Here is a 24,100-nt window from a genome sequence, read left to right on the forward strand (position 1 = left end):
GCGCTCTCTCGCGGGCGCTGTCAGGATGCACCGGCCCCTCGTCTCAGGTGGGGCTCCATGGGCTCCTCTTCTGAGGGAGAGAGTTTTCTCGTAGGACGGGCCGGGCTTTCTCACAGGGCGCGGGAAGGGGGGTCTCCCTGGCGCCTGCAGATTTCACAAGGCTGCGCGAGGAGCTTCTCCCGGCGCCCGCTTCTCCCCTGCTCTGCAGAGCCCGCACCTCACCCCTCCCGCTCGCCCCAGCCCCACCGCTCCTTCCCCCCCAGCCCTCCTCTCATCTCTGCCCCCTCACTCCCCCTGCCCCCTCCACCCCGCTCCACTCCTCCCCCTCCTCCCCCTCCTCGCTCCTCTTCTCCCGCACGCTCCCCTCTCGATTCCACAAGTGCCGCTCACTTCGCTCGGCTCGCTGGGAGCTGCCGGGGCCGGGGAGCCCGCCAGGCAGGGGGCGGCTCGGCGCCCCGCTCCTGCCCCTGCTGCCCGCGCGGACCAGGCTGCTGCAGGCGCGAGCGGGCTGAGCGAGCGCGTGGCCCCCCGCCCGAGCCCCTGTATGTTCGGCCCCTGGCGCAGCGCAGCAGCCAGCAGCTCGGGCGGCGGCGGCGGCGGCGGCGGCATCGCAGCGGCCGGGCTGGGAGGCAGGATGCAGGGCTTCCTCCGGCTGGCCCTCGGCTGCTTGGTGGCGGACCTGCTCACGCTGGTGTGCCGGGCGCAGGAGAAAGCCGGGCAGCACCTGGGCAGCATCGTGGTGCTCTCCGGGGGGAACCACTCCAGCTTTGGCGAGCACGGAGACGCCTCGGAGCCGCCCCCGACCCCGGACTTCTGCCGGGGCTACTTCGACGTGATGGGCCAGTGGGACCCGCCGTTCAACTGCAGCTCGGGGGAGTTCGTCTTCTGCTGCGGCACTTGTGGCTTCAGGTTCTGCTGCAAGTTCAAGAAGACCCGGCTGGATCAAAACACCTGCACGAACTACGAGACGCCGGTGTGGATGAACACGGGGAAGCCCCCTGCCCGCATCGACGACCCCCTGCACGACCCCACCAGGGATAAAACCAACCTCATCGTCTACATCATCTGCGGGGTGGTGGCGGTCATGGTGCTGGTGGGGATCTTCACCAAGCTGGGGCTGGAGAAGGCGCACAGACCGCAGCGGGAGCACATGTCCAGGTAAGGCTCGGCGCCAGGGGCCCTCCCTCCCCCCACCCGGAGACCATACCGGCGCCCGTGTGTTCCTGCTACGCGAACGACTCCCGCCAGCCAGGCTTTGCGGCAGGGCCAGGCTAGACAGACCAACTTTGGAGGGCAGGGCTGCGCCCCAGACCCGGCTTCTGACTCACACGGCCAGGAGCACCAGGCAGCACTGCTGAGGCTGCCCAGCCACTACCCCGCTTTTAAGCTGCAGTGCTCGCCTCCCTCCCCTCCAAGAGCCAACAACTGTTCTTGGAAATATTGTCTCAGAACAAAAAAGCCCAAGTCCAGGCACAAATGCGGGGTCTGAATCAGCCTCAAGGGGGGCTGCTGGGTCTCCCCGTCAAGCCCCTGACAAGGTTTTTACTTCTCAACAGAAGGATGTAAACAAATCCCATCCCTCTCTCCCTCTCTCTCCCACTGCAAAATGGTGTTGACAGGACTTTCCCACCCCAGCTCTTTGTCCTGAAAATGAGGTTGGGGGGTAGAGAGGGAGAGACCAAAAGGGACCTATTGTGGAAGGGTTCTAACGTTTAATATAACCCAGCTGCCTGCATATCAAGCCTTTCCCCCGCAGTTGCTAGAGAGGCAAACTGTAACCAAATATGGAATGTAAAAGTCTTTGTCCTGTGTGTGTTACACTCGGTGTGTCCACCATGCAATGGCTGGATTACATCAAAGAGAACCTCCCCTACCTAGAGTGAGGCATCCTGTGTACTTGCCTGCTCCAGGGACTGGCTGCCTGCTGGTGGGCAGCTCAGGACACAGCCCAATTGCTCTAACATCATACTCCAGCACCCAGATTGTCACAGCACTTCAGAATCAAGGGATAACATATTTGTCCAGTTTTCAGTCTGTCTGATTCATTATGCTAATACCAGACACAGGAAAGCAAAACAAATGGGGAAAGACAGTTGCAGATTTTTTTAAAAAAGCAAATAGCTCCATTAAAGAGTCTAAATTGATTCCAGCATCTTGGTCAACTTTGGAAATGAAATACAGTTGCGAGGACAGGTTCTACTAGCCATGCAGCATGGCAGAAGGTTTTCTATCTCCCTGACTGGTGGTTGATAGAAATGGAGTAATTCACAGTCAGAGCTTTAAAGCTTGGCTCAGGAGTCACCCTTGGAAAGATAGTTCATGAGATCGACAACACCTGGAGCCTTATTACTTGTCCAAGTTTCTGTATTGCTTTGTGATTAACTGCCTCCCCTGAAATGAACAGGGAAGCCACCAAAAATAGTGCTGCAAATGCATCACCAGTTCACTAGCAATTATTTGCTATTTATATCCTGGCTGATAGGGATTCATTTTACTACTGAGGAACAAAGCAGACCATAGAATTTTTAGTCAACTCAACACTGTGTGTCTGTGGTAATTTTGGAGAGACTGTCTTTTTGTTAAGCAGGGTATAAATAGTAAGACATTTTGCGAATCCTGACCCACGAAATTGATAAAAAGAATACATGAATCCTGAAAAAAAATTATAAACCCTACTCTGGATCTGTTAGCCAAAGCTTTGGTAAAATAGCTTTATTCCCATCTGCCTCAATCCATTTATGTAGTGTTTACATGCAGGTAAAACAGCAGGTGAGTTTAGACACTTCATTTGCAAAAAAACCAAACAACCAAACACATGACAGAGAGACGGTGAAAACAGTGCATCCATCTCTGTTCGGCTCTGGTTAGATCAGTCAGTCACATTTCCAGTAGTAGAAATATTTGGTTTAAAAAATCTCTAAAAGGATTTATCTATTTTCTCTCTATCAGATACAGGTATGAAGGGTTCTGAAATGATATTTCTATCCCTAAGACTATGGATACAGAATTATAGGGGATGGAATATCATTCTAAGCCCCTTCAGACCTGTATCTATATAGATTAGATTGCTGAAGCGGGTCTCAGAAAGGATAGTTTTTGCCCGGATTAGTTAATATTGTTCAAACTCATGTACTTTTTCATTCATCGATCTCTTAAGGTAGGATTATTTCAGAGGTTGTAGGAACCTACAAGAGTCAGGATGATAATGGAAAAACAGACGCCCACTCAGTACACACAATGGATATTCCACAGCTGTTAGGAAATCACTACAACTTTTTCAAAAGTTCTCATCACAAACATACAGGGTGGGATTTTTGAAACCATCTAGGGAATTTGGATGCTTAATTTAATTTTTCACACAGTAGCTGAGATTTTCAGAGACTGCCTAAGGGATGAATGGCAATCTCCTTGTCCTCAACCTATTTTACCAAAGCACCATATCCTGGCTTGTTTCAGGGTTCTGGGGGAGAAAAAAGGTGGGGCAGAGCTCTGCACAAAGTTTTACAATGTAAACATAAGTACTTGCTAAAAAACATTTCATAGTACCAGTAAGTAAGACACTATATATCCTATCTAGATATCTGCCTTCTTATATGGCACCAATTCCCATGAGGTCTATAAGAAATGAACATGGCTTCCTATGCTCTGCCTACAATCAATGTCATTTTTGAAAACATAAATTATAAAGCCCTGGTCATGAGTGAGTTAGTTAGGCCACGTTGAAATGATGGACTTGATGTTAGAAATCCTGGTTAAAGATTTTACCCCACTATTTTTCATTAAAGTAGTTTGCTTGGTTTCCACTGCTTGCTGTGTTAATCCATTTTGGCTGGTAGTGAGAAGCACACAGAAGCTGATTTGCTTTTTTATTCCCTCATTTGACAGTGTTTCATCTTCTAGGCCAGGCTGAGAGTATAGCTAACAAGGAGGGACACTATTGCTTTAGCTTCCTTAACTAGCTAATGGATACCTGAAACACTTTAATCCTTTTAACTTTATAAACAAAGTCACTTAAAGAAAGAGTGGCATTACTTATCAGAAATACAATACACAATATACTGGTGTGCCTATTTTATTACTAATGACCAAAACATGCAAAGCTTTATTTTTAATCACATTACATTGCTGAAAGCTGCTTTTAATCTGAAATTTTGTATATGCATGTAGGGAATAAGAATGTTGTCTAATTTAGGGCTAGACTGTGTCATTCTTACTCATCTTGAGGAGTACTTTTTTATGCAGACAGTTCATAGATCTGCTAGCAAAGTAAGGTACTTATGTGAACAAGGGTGTCACAATCTAGCCATTAGAATTATCAGGTATGGTTTCTTTTACCATACACTGCACTCTGCTTGCTATAATATGAAGACATTGTTTTGACATTAAATGGCCATTTTGAAGTTTTATAGATCTTTTGTCAGTTAAAATGCAGAAAAAACATTGACAAGATAAGCAGACTTATTCAGTGAAAACCATCAAACTAATTCATACCTTTTTAGGGATGTTTTGTAGTTCCTGTAGTTTAGACAAACAAGGCAAAGTGTGATCCTTGTTATATTTTAATATAGTACTCTCTTTAGATTGTGGTGTTGGGTGAAGGTGGAAGAAGATAAGGGGAGGGGGAGAAGGATGGCTCTTACATGGTATGCTTCCCATAGGATTCTAAAGTATTGTGCATTCCTAATTCCTAATGCTACCTCTTGGTCTTCTTTAGGTAAATTTGTTCAAAGTTAAGAGAATTAAAGTGTTTCCTTTATCCATAGGCAAAGAAAGAGAACTAGTTTCCTTTATCCATTCCATCCAAGAAAGGAATATAGTGTCCAAGAGAGCATTAATTCTCCCTCTCAATCTTCTATCTCCTATGAGAGGAAGTAAGGTGGAGGTAGATGTGGTGGTGGTGGTGGGAAGACTTATGGTAGGGTATCCCCCCTTCTGAAGGAGCTACGTTACCAGGTGAGATGGGGAATCTGGGTAGCAGTGGAGAGAGGTCTGTCTCCCCAAGTTGTTGCCCTAAGATGCAGTTGGATTTTTCTGTAAATAAAAACACAGTATCATATACTGCCCCCCCTTCACATGGGAGATGTGCACATAAATCAAGAGCAGTAAAGGGCCTAAAGGCCAAAGTCTGCAATCAGATCTGCACTGTATAGCTCCTGTTTTTGTTATAACTTATCTGTTTATGATAGTTTGAAAGCAGCCTCCTGAATATCTTATGAACTCACCTGAATTTTCCCACCCTCCAGAATGCGCTGATTTTCCAAAAGGAGTGTGGAACAAAATAGTCTGGATTGCCAAAATACTGAAATCCTTTGTGTGAAATTATTTCCCAGATTGGTTTTGACCCACTTTTGGAAGCAAAACAACAACAACTAACATTTCATGAAGTCACATCTGTATGAGCCTCTTCAAGCTTGTAGCCATAAGGGAGTTGCCTGACTAGATATGCTTTATAACTTCTTAAAACAGCATTACAGATCCAGAGAGCAAAATCTTACAATAAGAGATATCCTGAAGATTTGTGACACTCTTAAATAGCTTTGGGCTGATCTGATAGGTGGAAGACATTGCTCCATATATGTGTGATTTCTATCATTATCAGTGTAGGGAACAGACAAACGTCTCTGATTTGAAGATTATCATCTCATCCTGTAGAATGCATTTTCTTAAATTCATTAAATGTGAGGCATATGTATAGTGCGAATATAACTCTCTTATTTATTTCATTTCCCAGTGAGACCTTTAATGACACCTTCTTCAGATATTTATAAGATAGTACCATTCTACCATTCTTTATTGTACTTGATGGAGATACAATACAGAAGCAAAGTCAGCAAGTGAAAAACTATATATGGGTAAAGAGTAAAGACATGGTCGTATTTACTCAGGTTAGCCAAATGCGTGGAGGGAGAAGCCCTATGAAGCAGCCTGTTGTGTCGACATAGAGTTTCAGAAAAACAAGCACCCTAAACCAAGTACTTTATGTGGTCATTGTGATACATAAACATCCACTACCATTTAAAATTACATGAGCAAATCCTCAAAAGGGTAGAATGTGACTCTTAATCTGTAATATTCATTAAGACAATAATATGTCATCTATGTTTTATCTCCTATATATGTATCTTTTTTCTTGGGTTCTATGAGGTGCTGAGCATTCTTAATTTTCACTGATGTAAATGACAGATAAGAGTGTGCAGCATCTTGCATGAGATGTTCAGCTCCTTGAAAGATCAGGCCCTTTACTTGAATATTACAATATAAATTGAGGTAACGTTTTGTTAAAAAACAAAACAAAACAAAAGACATCCTGCAGATAAAGAGGTTTCTTTCTTTTGTCCTGGCCTTTGGCATTCTTAATGCCTGGTTGATTATTCCGTAATTAGCAAACAGGCACATATTTTTGAATTAGTATTAGACAATCTAAATGTGCCCAGATTTTCTAAGGTTTGGATTTTAAAAGCAGTTTAAAATAATAGGAGTGGGATACCTTACTCCCTGAACCCCCTTTGAAATGCTGAAGACTTCATTGGTATTTTCAAACACAGGGAACAGTTAATCTGGTAGCGTGTGGGATGTTATTTAGAGTATATAATGAATAATATTTACAGTAACATTAAAGGCAACAAAAAGGCCATCTCTGAAAGCTTGGTCTCCTAGACTGGGGAAATACTAATCCATGCATTATGAGATTACACCATTTTAACTCCCAGAATGAAGGTGAGACCTGTCATTTGCATTTCTTCCTTTTCCAAAAATGTGTCCAGCTGCCTCTTGAATTAAATCTATAATGCCGACAAACAATTTGTTTTGTATAAACAAATTCTGCATACGTTAATTAGATATGAGTGGTCTCCCAGCTTCAGTCCATAACTTGTTTTCAAACTGAGGTTTGTAATAAAATCCTTTCCTTTCAGGATCATATTGTACATACACCTATGAGATCTCTGCTAGTGGCCTTTTTCTCAGCTACGTAATACAGCTCTGCTACTCTTGCTGTATAAGTATTGCTTCATATTGAAGTGTTGCTTCAGTACCTTAAATAATTTTGGTTACCTTCTTCTAACTTTTTACAGTATCATCAGGTTGTAACACAATCAGAATTGTACCTCACATTCTAATAGCATAAAAATGTCCACAGACACGAGGGAACATCTTATTGTGTATCTTATGTGCACCAAAGAGCAAAATCCAGCTCAAGATTTCTCTGTCTATCTGTAACCCACACATTTATATGGAGCTACTGTTCGATATTTCAATATAGCACATAGCAACTAGGAAAATAACTCCTGTCACACTGGTTCAGTGGAAGAACTGTACTGCATTTGCCTCGACTTTCATTAGTGAATGTATTTATTAATTTATAAACCAGATGCAGTATCTAGGATACTGTATGTAACTTTACACAAAAACAAACTAAACTGGGCATAGTGCCTAGTAAAAATATCCATTCTCTTTAAAAATGGATTAAAACGGTCCAGATCTGGTGACAAAGGAGGCAAACAATGGTCAGTGAGGTACAGAACTGAAAACACTTGCACTGAACCCTGAAGACATTAATAACACATGCCATATCATTCCTTTGCCTAAGGCCAGGGCTTTTGCAGGGGGACCAATTATTTTCTATGGCACAGTAATGGATCAGCTACTTATATGGCATACATCTAGTGCCAATTCTGCTCCTACTGAAGTCAGTGACAAAACTCTCTTTGACATCAATGGGAGCTGGATTGGGCCCCTATTAAACTGTGACTCTACAGTATATACGTTGTAATGTACAATATCAAGAACTAAAAGGACCAGAGTACATTGTAACTGCATTATAGATTTTGCAGATTTATTCTAATTGAGTTTAATTTTTATTCTTCAGGGCTCTTGCTGATGTTATGCGACCTCAGGGTCCTTGCACAACAGATCACATGGAAAGAGACCTAAACATTGTAGTTCATGTGCAACATTATGAAAACATGGAGACAAGGCCACCTGCAAATAATTTGCGTAAGTTGCATTATATTAAATCACTGTTTTGCCAGGCGAGTGAGTGATTATGATCAAAGGAGCTAGGACATGGGTTCTTGTAAATCAGAAAATATTCCTTATAAGTCCTTATTATTGAATTAGATTACATCAAGGACTTTACTGTGTCAAAATGGCATTTTCAACTGAACTAAAGTTAAATTATTGCATTTATTTGGGATTAGTTTTGGTGGCTGGCTGCCATTTATTTCATATCTCTGTCTATTTAAAAAGGCATTTTCATTCAGTTCTCAGATTATGACCTATTCACTGTTTCAGTATACTTGACAGAGAATACAAAAGTAGCCAAGTTTATAGTAAGACTTATAGGATGTTTAATAAGACTGTGAAGTCCAAAAAGAAAATGTTCTATGTAGGTATTTATACCAATTGTACAACCATAATGTCTGAACATCTTCCAGAAATGTAGTAAAGAGTAAGTAACTGGCATTTGTCACACGTGTCTCATTCCCTCCCTTCCTCTCTTTTTCTCTCTCCAAAGAGATAATTAGGGGAGGATTGTTTTATTCTTTTATTTTATTTTTAATACATATTATGTATTTTATTTTATAGTAGCTGTGCTATGTGCATGTATTATTGATAGCAATGTCAAAAAAGTGCACTTCACACTTGGTATGGAATGTGGCAAGGCTTCAGGCGGCTTTTAGATCCTGTGCAAGCTTGTTCCACAGTCTTGGACGACCCCCTAAGAAAGCTCTTTCTCCTGCTCAGATTAAGTTTCCCTTTTTGCTGGGCAGGTTTCTCTCTCTCTCTCTCTCTCTCTCTCTGTTCAAATTCAAGGTGTTTGTGAAAGAAAATAGCATAATTCAGAACAGCAGGCTACAGTGGACAATTTCTTTCTGTGTTGTCTATCTACAATGTGCTTTCTACTGCAAAAGTATTATGGATTTACTTCTTGATGTGTTTTAAGTATATTTAAATCACCAGCTAATTTGTCTTTCATATGTCTTTCTACAACTATATAGAGCTGACAGTTTGATCATCTTTGACCAAGAAAATAGGTTTTGCTTGGATCATATTGTACAATTGTTTTGAAGCCATATCATACCATCTGTTGGTAAAATGCGTGGGGGGTGGAGGGTCAGAGAACCCAGATAAATAATGGCATTTTTCATAAATAGCACTCTTTGGGGTAGTGGCAGAGGCTAGGTGTGATTTCCCCCTTTTGTGAATACCAGGTATCAAGAGAGAGGAAAAGCTCCAATTTATGGTGAAGCTACTATGTACGGTGAAGCCTGGCCTCCTATTATAATCTGGATGCATAGCTTCCTAAGGAACCACTTGCCCTGCACCATTGAGAGGGGAAAGTACAGAGCTTTACAGAAGCACCTAATTCCCCCCTCCCCCCATCGACATCCACTCAAAAATACACCAGCTCCCAAAGGGAATTTAACTGCATGGAGCACATGTGAGCTTTCAAAGGTTTGATGGAAAGCTGGGAGTTAATGGTGTAGCCACTGCATCTATCCCTGCACTCCATATACCAATTCTATGCTAACTCCTGGGGGAATTCTGTTCCAAAAAATTAAAAATTCTGCACACAAGATTTTAAAATTCTGCAAATCTTATTTGTCAAAATAACACTATATAATCACACCAGTTTCAATTATTTTGGTAATTCCTTTCAAAATACCTGTCAGCAAGTCACACAATTTCCTCAGGAGTAGAGAGTTAAAGAAACCCCTGTAACAACCCAGTTCCTATTTCTCTTCCCCCTCCGCACCCTGAGCCCTGCTGGGGGGCCAGACACTCACACCCCGTCTGCCCCCAGAGCCCAACCAGACAGCCAGACACTCATACCCCATACCCCCCAGAGCCCAGCCAGGGGGCCAGAGTGCCAGACACTCACACCCCTTTCCCCCCAGAACCCAGCCATGCCCCTGCCAGCCCAAACACTCACACCTACAACCCCCTAGAGCCCAGCCACGGCCCCCCTCAGCCCAGACACTCACAGGCCCTACTCCCCAGAGGCCAGGGATCCAGAGGGATGCTGGGTCCCAGGCTTGCATAGAGTTTCCTGCATGCCACTGCCTCCTTCCTTCAGGGCAAGCTGGGAACTGCAGCTGCTGGTAACCCTCCAGTTTCCTCCCCCCAGCCTCGTCTTCTATTTGCGAGCTGGGCTCTGCTGGGTCCAGTGGCCCCTAGTGGCAACCAACATCTCTAAAGTCCATTTCTGTGAGGGGAAAAAGGAAATTCTGCATGCACAACATTAATTTGTGCAAAATTCTGCATTGCACAGTGGTGCAGAATTCCCCCAGGAGTATATACTGTTTGGTCTTCGCTGAATAAAAGGAGAGGCACCTCCTTCCTATGATCAGGTTTTCAAGCAGGGAAGGTGCATAGTGGTAAAGCAATTAGGTGCAATCCCATTCACCCCCATATGTTAAAATAAGGTCAAGAATCTAGGTTACAGACAAAAGCCAAGAAATGCACAACTTCTTATTTCATTGCTCATTTCTGGGTATTTCAGAAATCTTCACACTGGGCATTTAACAGACACTACCTTATATACTATGCTATATTAGCACAACACAGCAGATCTTTATTACCCTCATTGTATTTCTTAGATTTATCAATTTTAGGTACCATGTTTAACTCAATGATAGTACATGTTTGCAGAACCAGGATCTGAGTTCGTTTTTTAAAGGTGCCTTAGACGTTTTGGTGCCAATCCTCAACTGATGCAAGATACCATAGGCCCATCTGACAATTTACACAAGCTGAGGATCTGCCCCTTTGTATTTCATTTTCTTTGCTTTTCATGTTACATAAAGAAATGGAAATGAAATCTGGAATGTGTGCAGACATTAGCATGATATTCCTGTCAGGTTTATCATAGTTACATAAACAATTTTAAATATGTTTATTATATAACTGATAAATCATCATTACTTTTGTGCCATTATAATCAGTCATGAAAATACATACTTAGACAAAATGGGATTAAGCCACTCAACAGAATTAACTGGTGCTTTAGAAGCTATTACATTCTGTCAAGTGAATATGTAGGGTACAGAGTGAAATCCTTTATGAAAAAATATTTATTGAAATGGGCAGAAGTCAGTTTTCTACGTCAAATATTTTAGCAGTCTGAAATGTTTATGGTGGAGTTATGAAAAACTAGAAAATTTGGCAGCACCATCACCAACCTGTAACAGTACGGCATTACCCAGTGCTAATGTTAAAGAAATGAGCAACCTTTTAAAATATGTTTTTGCAAGCAAATAAATCTGAAACTTGAGTATGGTTCATAGGTCTAATCACAAGTTACTACATATGTAGAGCAGATGAAGTGGTACAAAATTACTGCATCTGCTGATGGCTACTATAGTAGTAGTACTTTTAAGTTACAACCTTCAGGAACACCTCAAACTGAGACTGAAAGTTGCCGTCACAACTATTCCCTGCCTTCTTGCATCATGGAACAATACAAGTCATCCTTCTTGTATTGTTCCATGATGCAAGAAGGCAGGGAATAGTTTCATAGCCACTATGTACTCTTCATAGAATTTTTTTTTCAAATGTATTAAAGATTAATTTTTAAAAGCAAAGTATTATTCAAGAGTGGTTTAATTTGAGCGATTATTCATTTGCTCTTTTTGATCTCTTGAAATGCCACTTTGCTGATGCTGCCAAACCATACTGAAGCTGTTTCGGAAAGAAGAACTCTATCAAAATGAAATACCTTGCATGAACTCTGACATTGAAAAAGAGTGTGCTTAAGTCTTTAGATGACTTTTTACTAAAGAAAAAGGATTTTCTAAGCAGCCTGCAGTTAGCTCTGCTACTTGCCAAGATTAGGAATCCAACAAAAAGCTAAAATCCTTCAGAATAAGTGCAAAATGTTTCCATGTCTCTGCAGCCCAATGGATTGTAACTTACTTGGTTTGCCATTCTTCCTTTTCTGAGTATCCATCTTGGTGGATCTGGAGAAGGACAGATTTTATCCTGTGCATATCTGAATCCAGACATGCTAAATGCTCACTGCTTAAGTTTTCTTTGACCTTTAATGGTTGTTACTGTCCATATTTCTCTTCTAGTAATGTGCCTTATTTTGGATTAAAGCCAAAACAGCTTCCCACATTTTCCTTCATCAGCTTGCATTACCACCAAATAGTGCATTGACAGTGAACAGCAAGTATTCACCAAATAACATAGCATTCAAGGGGTTTAACAGGAAATATTAAAGAAAATTAATTAGTGGATAATTCTAACTATTTAAAATATGTAGACATTTGGAATTCAGGAAAATATTAAACCTTGTTGCAAAATCTTGTGTTATATGTTTTTGTTAATTTCTTTTACACTTTCATAATTCTTAAGAGAGCAGCATAGTGGATCAATCTTCTTTTGCCATATTTTTCCCATTGATTACTACGTTAGGAGTTGGTAATTTATTTAACTTCTCAAGATCATAATGTAGATGCAGTGTGAGTCAAGAGTCTTTGAAGCTATGCTCCTCATCTCTGGAATACATTTCCCACTATTATTCCTAAATCTCAGTCTGACAGCATAGTGAAACAAATGGTTATGTTAGTGTTACCCACTGTCCTACAGATCGGCAAAATCTCAGTTCCTGCATCCATAGTAATAACTCACCCAGAAGTAGTCAACCGCCTTCCTAGTGCATTGATGGGAACCTGCAGATTCCCCCAGCTGTAGGTGGCTAAAAAGGGAAGCCACCTCTACATTATGGATTTTTTTCTAAGGTGAGAATTGTTTGTATACATTGTCTACATTTTAATTGAGTTGGGAGAGTTATGGGCTATTTTCCAATTTTAATTTTTTTATAGTAATTTTTTATTATAAAACTACAGGAATGTGTAAGTGCAAATGAATTGGCAGTGCTTATGTGAAGGAGATATTTAGTTATACTGTAGTAAGTGGCCAGTGTTATAAAGGCCAAAGTTTTGGACTCCATATAATGGTGATTATAAAGGAGTTTCAATGTATTGAAAAGAATTATGTGTTTAGCCGCTGTTTCCATTTGGGACACTGGATATTTAGAAAGAGGATGATTCTTTTGAAGTGATTGTGTGTTAAAATAACATGTTCCATACTGTTGTCTATGGTTAGTTTGTCAAAACAGTAGGCTTAGAATGCAAACCTGTGTACTGTATTTTATCTGCGTTTGTTCTGCTTTATGCTACTCATGGGGGAGGGGGAGCACCACAAGAAGGCAGAAGAAATGTCCCCTAAAGATCACCTGACACACTTCCTTGATCCAGAAGCTAGCCGGAGAGAAGCTGGGAAGTAGAGGCAAATGTTTGACAAACCTCAGTCCTGTTGCTGTTATGTGCAAGAGTGGAATATTGTGGAGCCGTCGGGGTGGAGGGAGCCAGCATACACATCTCATTGATTTGGAGCCGAACACAGCTACCCATATTTTTAGTGGCCGCTTTAGCCACACATTAACATCTAATTTATATGTGTTGGCTCATATAGCTCCGTCAAAACTTTGACGAGATGCCATTACCCTTAAAATTGCAGGGAGGGCTATGATGGATGAAAGCAACCTGCTGCACACCAGGCTGACAATGATTCCAACAGATGTAAATAAACAATGCACACTTCCTACAAGAAAATCTGCCCCGAAGAAGACATCCACACCTGCAGTTCCTGCTGACTTGCTATGATTGACTTTGCAACATCCTTTCATGGCAGCCATTCATGCCAGTCTAGTATCAATCTAGGATGAACAATGGCATATCAGGGTCATGGGCTAGGACCTTGCAGAGTGGCAGCAACTCTGGCATAGAGAGACAGGCATGCAGATGAATTTCAGAAGCCCTAACTTACATCCACCTGTTACAGCCTGTTAAGCATAGTCCAGGATCTGCATCCCATGTTGCAGACAGGAACAGCTAGAGTGACTGCCCAGTGCAGAAATTTGGCTCAGCACTCTTCAGTGGGACTGTGAGGCAGCAAGCAGATGATCAAACATGTGGTGGAGGAGTGCACAATCACAAGATTGGAGGGTGGACTGCAATACCTTGCTAGCCTCGATGATGCAGCAGTTAGATGGCTGAAAAATGTACATATTGACTTGGGATATATACAAAAGAAGAAGTCAAACAGTAATCAAAGGATGCTGACATTCTGGATAATCATTGTGTTAAGCCCTCCTAATATAGTGCTGGACAAAAATTCTCTTTCAAAAACTGATTTTTTGGATGAAAATTGGTTTTTCAACTAATGAAAATTTTTCTGGAAAACCTTTTTCTGTAGAACAATTTGATTTTTCTTAAAAAACCCCAAGAACATGAAAACTGATAACTTTTTTTTTTTTTCAATGAAAAATATTTTTTTTCTGAAGATAGAAACCCCCAGCTCTAGTAGTAAACTAGCAGAATATAACAAAGTTGGCAATAACTTTCAGGACCTCTTTTCAAACAAGCAAAATCTGAGGTCCTGTGAAAAACTGTGTGACTCATGCAGAATTCAGAGTAGCAGCTGCGTTAGTCTGTATCCGCAAAAAGAAAAGGAGTACTTGTGGCATTTTGAAGACTAACAAATTTATTTGAGCATAAGCTGTAGCTCACGAAAGCTTATGCTCAAATAAATTTGTTAGTCTCTAAGGTGCCACAAGTACTCCTTTTCTTCATGCAGAACTGCAATTACTATGACTGCATGCACAAAGCAGATATTTGTGCACACAAATGACAAGTTACTAGGCAACTGTCCATCCTGAGATTTTGCCATTTTCAGTGTCATCACATGACAAAATCCCATCTACAAATATAAAATACTGACAGATTGACATTTTAAAAAACCACCAAGTAGCCTCAAATGTAACTTGCTTTTGAACAAGTAAAAAGTGTATCAGAAAGTGACAGTGGAGAAGAAACATGGCCTAGTAGTTAAAGAGCATTGTACTGTGTCAGGAGATTTGGGGTCTATCTCCAATTCTGCCACAGATGGTACTATAATATTACTGTTTCATTTAATGTGAAAATATTTTCAATGGACTGGTCTGCCAGGTGATGGCATACGTTTTTTCTTTAACATTTTTGATGCAAACAAACAAAAAATGAAGAAACACTGTTTTGTTTTAAGGCTAGTAGTTAAAGTTAAGTATCTACTTTGTGTTATACTGAATTGGGTCTGATAAGAAGAAGTAGGAAGTTGACTGCAAAATATGTTTATGCAATATCCAGGCATATAAATAGAGTGAAATATATTATATACAAATTTATTCTAGAGTATACTGAAGCAACATTTATAATGACCCTGATCTTGCTCCCAGAGAAAATATTACTGTGGCCACCAGTGACAGCAGGATCAGCACTTATATCAATTGCTTGATACTGGCAGAAAGAAAGTTAGGATTTGCAAGAATTTTCAGCAGTTGCCTATATTTATTTAGAATGCCTAAGCAATAAATAAAACACTCCTGTGGCAAATGAGTTATTTTTATGTTTAAAAAAAATACATTTGCAACAAAAATGTTTACCTCAGATGATTCATTAAATCCTGACATGTTTCTAGGATATTTTTGCTTATGCATAAATCTTATTGTTGCTAATAGGAATTAAGTGTGGAGGCATCATGAAGAGACTACATTTTAGAGCAGAGCTAAAGGTTGCTACTCCTGTAAATGGAAGGTCCTTGGAGCCCCAGTACTATGTAGTAAGTTTACTGACATGATATTTGTTGACCACGTAATTGCACAGTTAGTTAACTTGCCATTATTGAGAATTTGCAAAGTTATTATTCTGGGTACAATATTGTCCTTGATCTGGGCCTTAAACTTCCACGGTCATCAATATGCAGATATATGGAAATATACAAAGGACTTAGTACATGATTATTTGCATCCTCTACTCAACATTCAGGCTACATAGTTACAGTAAAATGCTATTCTGGACCTGGTTCTGTATGGGCTGTTGCCCAGAGGAATTGGACTGTATTCTCCATATGTTCTTCTTTGGTTGCTCAACTTTTTATAGACAGAAGGTGCAAGTGGAGTCCAAGAACCCAGCCTTTACTGGAAAGAGGCCACTCACATCTGCTGAGCAAGGATAACAGGAGGTGTTGAGCCACCAAAGGGGTACCTGAGGTTAGCCAGCTGATGGGCGATCCAGTGAAAGTGCACTGGAACTGTTGATGAGGGGGCCAGAGTTAGGTAAGAATGAGGGCGAGTGAAACTGCTAGCACAAATTCAAGACTCAGGGCTGGCATGCTTGTGAGAAGCAAGAGTGCTGTGGATGGGAGAGGGGACTGTGTAGTCAGTATGGGGGAATAGGTTGTGGACTGCTGACTTGGAAGAGATTCTGCAACATAGTTGGGAGTGGGGAAGTGATGATTTAGGAAAGAACAAGAACAGGGCAGACACTGCTGTTGTAGTGGATGGGACAGACATGGAGCTGGGGCTGTATTAGTTTTTTTATTTTCCTATTTTGCTCATATATCACCACAAATTAAAAGTTTTCACTAACTGCTGATAAATAGTAAAACCAAATAAATCTTCAGATAATCCAAATGTATGAACTAAAAGGGAAGACAAGTGAGTTTAAAGAAAGGACACACCTATCTATCCTTTTAAATAATCAAGTAAATGAAAATTGATCAGAGAAAGAATGAAATACTCTACCAAGGAGATTTTATGCTGCATTGCTGTATATAGCTGATAATCTGCTGATTTGGAGCTAAATACAGATGGAGGGTTTCATAGGCCCACAAAGGTCTCCACAGATTTCTCATTTGTCATCATTCTTCTAATCCATTTTTTATAATCTGTTCTCTTTTTCTACTTTAGCATGCAATAAAGCCATTGATAGTACCAGCTGTTTCTGACACTCACCTGTAAGACCCTACTGTTGTAAAACTTAAGTCCAGACAAAAAAGCAGGTAATTTTAAACAAAGAAAAACCCCAAATGCTTCAGCTAAGAGGAACAATGAACTGGAAGGGAAAATGTTGTTCCAGGGCCTCCCATGCTGCAACCACTTATGCCTGTGCTTAACTCTTAATCATGTGAGTAGTCTCTTTGACTTCAATGGGACTGCTCATGTGCTTAAAGTTAAGCATGTGAATGTGTGTGCAATACTGGGACTCAATTTAGAAATTTAAATTTAGGCCTTAGTCATTAGTGTCATTATGTAAGAAATTGTTTTACTAGGGCTTATACAACCTAGCTGGAAAGCAGTTTAAAACTATTTCTAAAGATCAGATACTTCAAATAATCTAGACTAATTGATGCATCAAGACTCCTATGCAAAAAAACTTCTATGGTTAAGGCGGCCCTGGTATATGGGACACAGCTATTTTGCCTGTTATCTACAATGAGTGGATAAACACTCGTTTTATATCATTCACTCAGTAAAACAAATTCATCTTCTTCCAAGAGAAATCTACAACTACCACCACCACCAAAAGGGCACAACGTATTTTTATGTCTTGTAATTTCTGATTGAGGTTAAAACCACAGTCTGCACTACCTAGAGACAACTTTTTAAACTACTGTAAATTCATTTCCAGTTCCTGACTTTAGTTTAAATTATGCACATACTGTGGGATTTATAGCATTTGCAGGTTGCTGAGGGGATTTTTGTTAATATAATTATGGTTACAGAGATGAATCTGAGAACTCCAAGCCTCCCATGTTGGAAGCACAAGCTTCCAATCTAAAATTACAGTAAGTGAATGTGCACTTCATTGATCTCCTACATGGATTCAATCAGTCATTATAACTCACTGTTTAATTAGTTCTGAATTTGTGTTAACCACTTTCTGTTAATCATTAATATAAAATGTAACTAGTTTACATTTCATATTTTAATACAGATATATTATACTGATTTATAATAAGATGTTATGAACCTTCCTGAAAAAAAAACAGTAAATATTTTCAAGGAAATTAATTATTGTCACAGTTCAGGGCAACTGCACTTGTATTCCCCCTCTGTGATGCAGCAAGGGCACCAGGCTTCCAGCACCCTAGCTGTCACCTCTCTTGGTCAGAGACCTCTCCCTGCTTACCAGGGTTTTTCCAAGGTGTACAGTACCCTGCCTACTTTATTCTTCCCCAGCAAGGCAGACTGCATAAAACAGGACTGCATCTGTGCTTTGCTTATTCTTCAAAGGGTATCCACAGTGTAATTACCCACAGTTAAGTTACCACATACCTATTTCTAAGCAACCACACTGATTCTTAAGGTAAAAGTATTACAGAGAAAACATTAAAAACAATAAAAGAACATACACACATGCTATTAAGCTTACCAGAGATCCCCCACAACTCCAGTATGAGCTCTGGCACATGCCAATCCTTCCTACTCTTCCCTAAGGATAAATGCCCTTTCCTTGGATGGAAGGTCTTCCCTGTTTGCTGGATCAGAATGAAGGGCCTGAGTCAGTTTTAACTCAGGCTATTTATCAAAAAATCTTTAGTTTTTCCTTGGAAAATTGAGTTCTGAAGGGCAGCCCTGGAGGCTCCATGGGTGCTGGGGGGGGTGGTGTTTGGTGGGACTGGGGCAGACTCCCTACCTGGCTCCTGGGAACCAGCAACCCCAGCTCCTAGCTCCATGTGCTGCCTCCATGGGTGGGAACCGTGGCCAATGGGAGCTGTAGGGGCGGTGCCTGCAGGTGGAGTCAGCATGTGGAGCTGAGGGAGGGGAGTTGCCGCCATGCTGGAGAGCCCACCTCAGTAAGCACCACTCCGCTCTCCAACCCCTAGCCCTGAGCCCCCCCCCCCCAAAAAACAAAACAAAACAAAAAACTCCTGCTGCTGGGGTATGGGGGAGGGTCCAAGACTGCCCAAGCAGCAGCCGGTGTGCCTGGCCCAGGGGCTGCCTGCTCAGGTGGCCCCTGGGCCAGGCACACAGGCCAATGCAGAAGTCACGGAAAGTCACAGAATCCGTGATCTCTGTGACAAAAATGGAACCTTAAGCATTATCAGTCCTGACGCTCCTCCAGGCACAGCCTGTCACAGGCTTATTTGGTCCTTTTTACCCAGTCGGGCTTAGTGTGATAGAGACCACATCACAATGCCTGTATGTGATCACTACCATTAAAAACTTCAGAATGTGCAAGAAAGGTCCTTTTTTTTGGCTATTGCCTTCTTTATTGTGCAGTATGAACATATTTTTCTCTGTTTGACATATAATCATTTGTCTTTAGCATGCTTTTAATTTTCAGGTAAATTTAGTATATTTTAGTAACATATTTAACAATGTAAAAAGGTATTTGAGAGAAATACAACCATAGTTAATTATCACAGATTTATTTAATTTTGTGGTAATTAAAATTATGGTATTAAAAATTCTGTTCTTAAAAATCTATTTAGCATAAATTTTACAGTTTATAACACAGTTTAATTAAATGAATGTATCATTAATAAAACAAAAATTGTTTTCACAATTGAAGAGAAGAGTGCAATAATATTGTATTATATGGGCAGTTTCAGTCCGTACAACAACAACAAAATTGGAAAGTAGATAGTAAAAACAAGACTCATCTTGCTGTTGTTCATGGCACTTCTGATATATTGTCATATTATACATGGGAAGTATTTACACACTAGCAGATGAGGTCTAATATTAAAGTATGATTTGACTCTTAGAAGAACTTCTCCGCTACCTGGGTGATTCAATTTCTTCTTTGTATCATCAAGAGAATTGTTTACTAAGGGTCCATTCCTGCAGACACTTGCTACTAAATGTTAATGCTTACTGCTGTCCACTGTTCTTCTGAGAACAAAAGGAGCGCTCACAATAGTAAGCAGTTGGGACTAGCTTGGCACTTTACAAGCTATATTTTTATCTGTTACATCTTCTTAATGTGGCAAGTTCTCACAATTTACCCTTTTCATGATCTTAAAATCATGTAAAACTCTTTGACAGATAAAGTCATTATAAGTTTGCTTGGGGTTGATCAACATTTAGTAAAACAACCTTCTATTAATAATAATTGTCAGCAGCATCAGGCATCACTGTTTCATTGATATTAAAATCTGTAACATCTTGATTCTTGATGGAAAAGTCTGAGTCCACCCATGTAACTCTGCTTGGAAAAAAGTTTGGACTCTTTTGTTTTCTTAAAATGGAAGGTACAGCTTTATGAAGCCCAAGGTATTGTGACATGAGTCACCTGGTTAAAAGGCAGGCAAAAGGTACCTTTTGTTTCTAATGTTGGTTTGCCAACAATGTCATATGTAGAAATTGCATTTGTGTGCCAAAATATAATTCTTAATTGCTAGTTTAAAGCTAAATCATCTTTCTAAGTCTGTTCCCACCCCCACCCCCATGTTAGTTGTCTCAAAAAAAAAATCACAGCAATGTTAAAGAACATGGATACATTCATATGCTGATTTCAGCTACGGATACAAGGTCAGATATAAACTGTTGCAAGCTGCAGGTGCACCTATATCTTTCCCATTCTGGCTGAGTGAAACTTGGATGCTAAATTTATGGTTTAAAATATTGTCACATCCTGTAAGATCACCTGTCTTTTATTACTTCATCTTTTAATCCATACATACTAACTTTACCAGCCTGCATCAGGAATCAGTGTATACAAGATAAAAGTGGTGAGGTTGGCTGCATACATTAAAAAGCTTATGAATACACTTTGCAGCATTACTAGGCAATTATGAAATGCTATTCAGTGTAAGGTAATATTTTCAAAAAATGCAATCCACCAAATTCAATCACAAATGGTTTTTCAGTAGCTTTGTTCCATTTAATTTGGTTGCTGCTTTATATCATAACTTCCTTTGAAATGTACATGTCACTGCCGACTCCAGTTTCATTATTATAAAATAAAGCCAAGAAGGGAATTGAGTATGTTTAATATTTATGAAATGGCTATATTGTTGATATGGATAATATAAAATATATGAGAGCAAATCTCCACAGCTGATGAAAAGCTACATTAATAATCATTCACAGATAATTACAATATTGATTCTAATGTATTGTTAAGTATCATTAAACCTTAAAACTTTAAATTTTATTTAAAACAGTATTCTTAAAACCGTGTAAAAAGGGGACAATTATTCATACTTCACATATAGTTCATAACTGAGCAAGCATCCAACTCTAAGAAATGTACTTGCCTTGCACTTTTATTATTGGCAACAAGAAGGAAAAACTGACGGCCATATATATGCTTCTGACATTGTCTTTACAATTTCTAAAATATGTTCCAAGATAACATCATTTTGTTTCAGGATCAAATCCTTGACACTTGAAAAAGAGTGCACAGAAGACAAATATAGTGGATTAGAAATTTGGGTGTATTATTGTTATTAGTAATTATATTCTGTTTAGTTTAGGATAGTGCCCAAGATCTGCCAAGTGGTTACCAAACACAGAAGAAGACATGGTCCTTGCTCTGAAGAGTTTATCCTGACTGCATTAGTTCATATTTTGGTTTCTAAAACTGTAGCTATGGGAGGGCTTTTTCCTTACATGCAGTTGCTCTTCTGGGCCTAATCTGATCAGTGATTTTTGTTCCTCAGTTGTTTTCTCAATGTGTTTTCCATGCATAATAAACCTTGTGTTTCCCATTATTTGTTAACCCAGAAATGCTGTCTTTTCTGCTGCCTGTAACAACCTTGTCCCTTTCAGTGATTAGAAACAGTATTTGCTGAAACGCAGTTGTGTCTTTTTCTATAAAGTTCCGGATCTCAAAAGATAATCTGAAATATTCTATGATGGTCCATCCTGGACAGCATGCAAGGCAATATATCAGAAAGCTCCTTTGCTGGCTCCAGCATCATGTCATGTTACTGATTTCAGGGCACTCAGAATTAATTTCCTGATCCCCACCTTCCTCCCTAAATGCTTAAATTACAGAGAGCTGATAACAGGTACAGTAGAAGAATAACCACAGAGGGGGTAGCTATGTTGTTTGACGTTCGCTACAATTGAAGAGTTTTGCCAATGACTTCAATAGTAGCTAGGTTAAGCTAACAGGGTAAAATTCTGGCCTTGTTGAAGTTAATTGCAAAACTCTCATTGATTTTGATGGGGAAAGGATTTCACCCATAAAGTCTAATGACTTATAAAGGAATGCATTAAAATACAACTCATATAGGCCTGATCCACCTCTCATAGAAGCCACTGGGTGTTTTGTCATTGCCTTCGATAGGACAAAGATAAGGAGCTATGCAAAACACTCACTCCCCTGCCCCCGCCCTTCTTAAGAAGAGCCTTATGTTATGTTCATGGCACATACAGAGAGAGTTGGAAAAAAAACTTAGAGTACCCTTGTTGGAAGGTGGCACAATAACACTGCTTTATGTCTTATAATCCAGAACCCTAATGCAACATCCAAAGACAGAGAGAGAGAGAGAGAGAGAAAGCAGGTTGCTTCCTAAGGCAGAGAGGCACAATTCGACCCACCTTGCTTTAGGTTGGCTCTTTGCAAACTGCCTGCACAAGATCCAGATCACATGCTTCCGTAGAGAGCCTCCTAGCCTACAAGTGATAGCTTGTAATTTAGTTTTAATTCACCACACATAAGAATGGCCATACTAGGTCAGACCAATGATCCAGTTAGCCCAGTATCCTGTCTTCTGGCCAATGTCAGATGCTTCAGAGGGAATCAAAAGAACAGGACAATTTCGAGTTATCCATCACAGTTTATGTGAGGAATTCAAAGTAGGGATGTAAATAATGTTTAAAAAAAGTAAACGTTTAAACTATTAATGTTTTACCAGTTAAACGTTTAAACGTTGGCTCCACTGCCTCCCCATGAGCCCGGGATCCTGGTTGCCGCCCCGTGCCTAGGATCCTGGCTGCCAGCCCCACACCTGGAGACTCCACTCACTGCTGGCCTGTGCCACGGATCCCAGTTGCCGTCCTGCATGCCTGGGGCTCTGCTGCTGCCCCGTGCCATGGAGTCCTGGGTGCAGGGTCAGCAGCCGGGACCCTAGGATGGGGACACCTGTGGTGCGGGGATGGGGCATGGCAGCAGAGCCCTGGGCACGCAGGGCGGCAGCTGGGATGGGGGCGGGGGGCAGCCAGGATCGTGGGGGCGGGGTGGCAGCGGAATCCTGCAGCTGGAGTTTAAATGTTAACTGGAATACCTTACTGATAAGACTGATGCTTATTGGTTAACAATTTACATCCCTAATTCAAAGCAGAAAAGGAACAAAGAATGTTTATTCCAAAGAATAATATAAAATTGTTAGTGAAAGTAGAGTGCAAATCACCAAATAAAGGGCAAATTATACCTTTCTGAGAAGGATATTATAAAAGCCAGGAAACTCCATTAAGTTCAGAGTTTTCTTCCAATTGTCCAATGAGTGGTGATAGACTTGGAAATCGACAAAGGAGGCAAAGGATGCAACTTCCAGATTTTTGCCACCCGTGGGAAAAGGAAACCCAGTCCTGTATGGGTTGGCGCCTCCATGCTACTACTCTAGGCTCCTCCTCTTTGGCAGCATGGCCACTGTAGGATCAGTGGTTCCATTAGTCAGATAACGTGCAAAATGTCCCCCTCTGAGAGGGTTGCAGGCAGCAGGCTTGATTCTTTACTACTTCCAAGCTCTCAGGGAAGCTATCACAAGCTGGTTATAGTTCCACAGTTCTCAGCCACCCATCTCTGGCACAAGTTAAAGCTTCAGCCCAAAGCTTTAACTTATGCCATTGGCATAAAGTCTCTTTGGGACCTTATACTAGTGGAGAAGTGGATATACTGGAATTTGCTCAGCCATGCCCCTCTCTCATGTCCCTTCTCTCCTCTTACCACCAGGGGTGGAGGGTTCCAGTGCAAGAGGTTTTAGAGCTAGTAGGAGAGCTGGCAGAGAAGCTGGCTTCCACCAGCTTTAGGCCATAAATGGCATAAACTTGGTGTACTAGGGAATCTGGCCAATGGAGTATAAGGTAATGCAAGTAGCATTAATGAAGGCACTGACATCTAAGTGGATATGTTTCTTCTTGGATGAATGCAGAAAAAGCAGCTCTTCCTCCTGACCCCACCCCCCAGTTCCATGGAGCACACATGTAAGGATATTTACAAGGGAAGGAGGAGGAAGGGAGGATGCTACAAGGCAGCAATCCCCTTTTAACCTATTCTGACATATCACAAGGTTTGAGTTCACTGCTTTAATTGCTCAC

The 24,100-nt window shown here is 40.9% G+C and overlaps 1 protein-coding gene across 2 annotated transcripts in view; it reads left to right on the forward strand.

The window, feature by feature from the left end:
* Positions 1-368: 368 nt before the first annotated feature.
* The window catches only part of SHISA9 (shisa family member 9), a 245,780-nt gene continuing 222,048 nt past the window's right edge, over positions 369-24,100 (forward strand). The window contains exons 1-2 of one of the 2 annotated variants that reach the window (XM_073362378.1): positions 369-1,158; positions 7,868-7,995. In XM_073362378.1, the coding sequence (XP_073218479.1) occupies positions 545-1,158; positions 7,868-7,995 (742 nt within the window). In that variant the 5' untranslated portion in view covers positions 369-544. The remainder of the gene's footprint in view (positions 1,159-7,867; positions 7,996-24,100) is intronic. The other variant, XM_073362377.1, reaches the window with a different exon arrangement.

This window comes from Lepidochelys kempii, chromosome 10 (assembly GCF_965140265.1).
Source record: "Lepidochelys kempii isolate rLepKem1 chromosome 10, rLepKem1.hap2, whole genome shotgun sequence".
Taxonomy (NCBI): Eukaryota; Metazoa; Chordata; order Testudines; family Cheloniidae; genus Lepidochelys; species Lepidochelys kempii.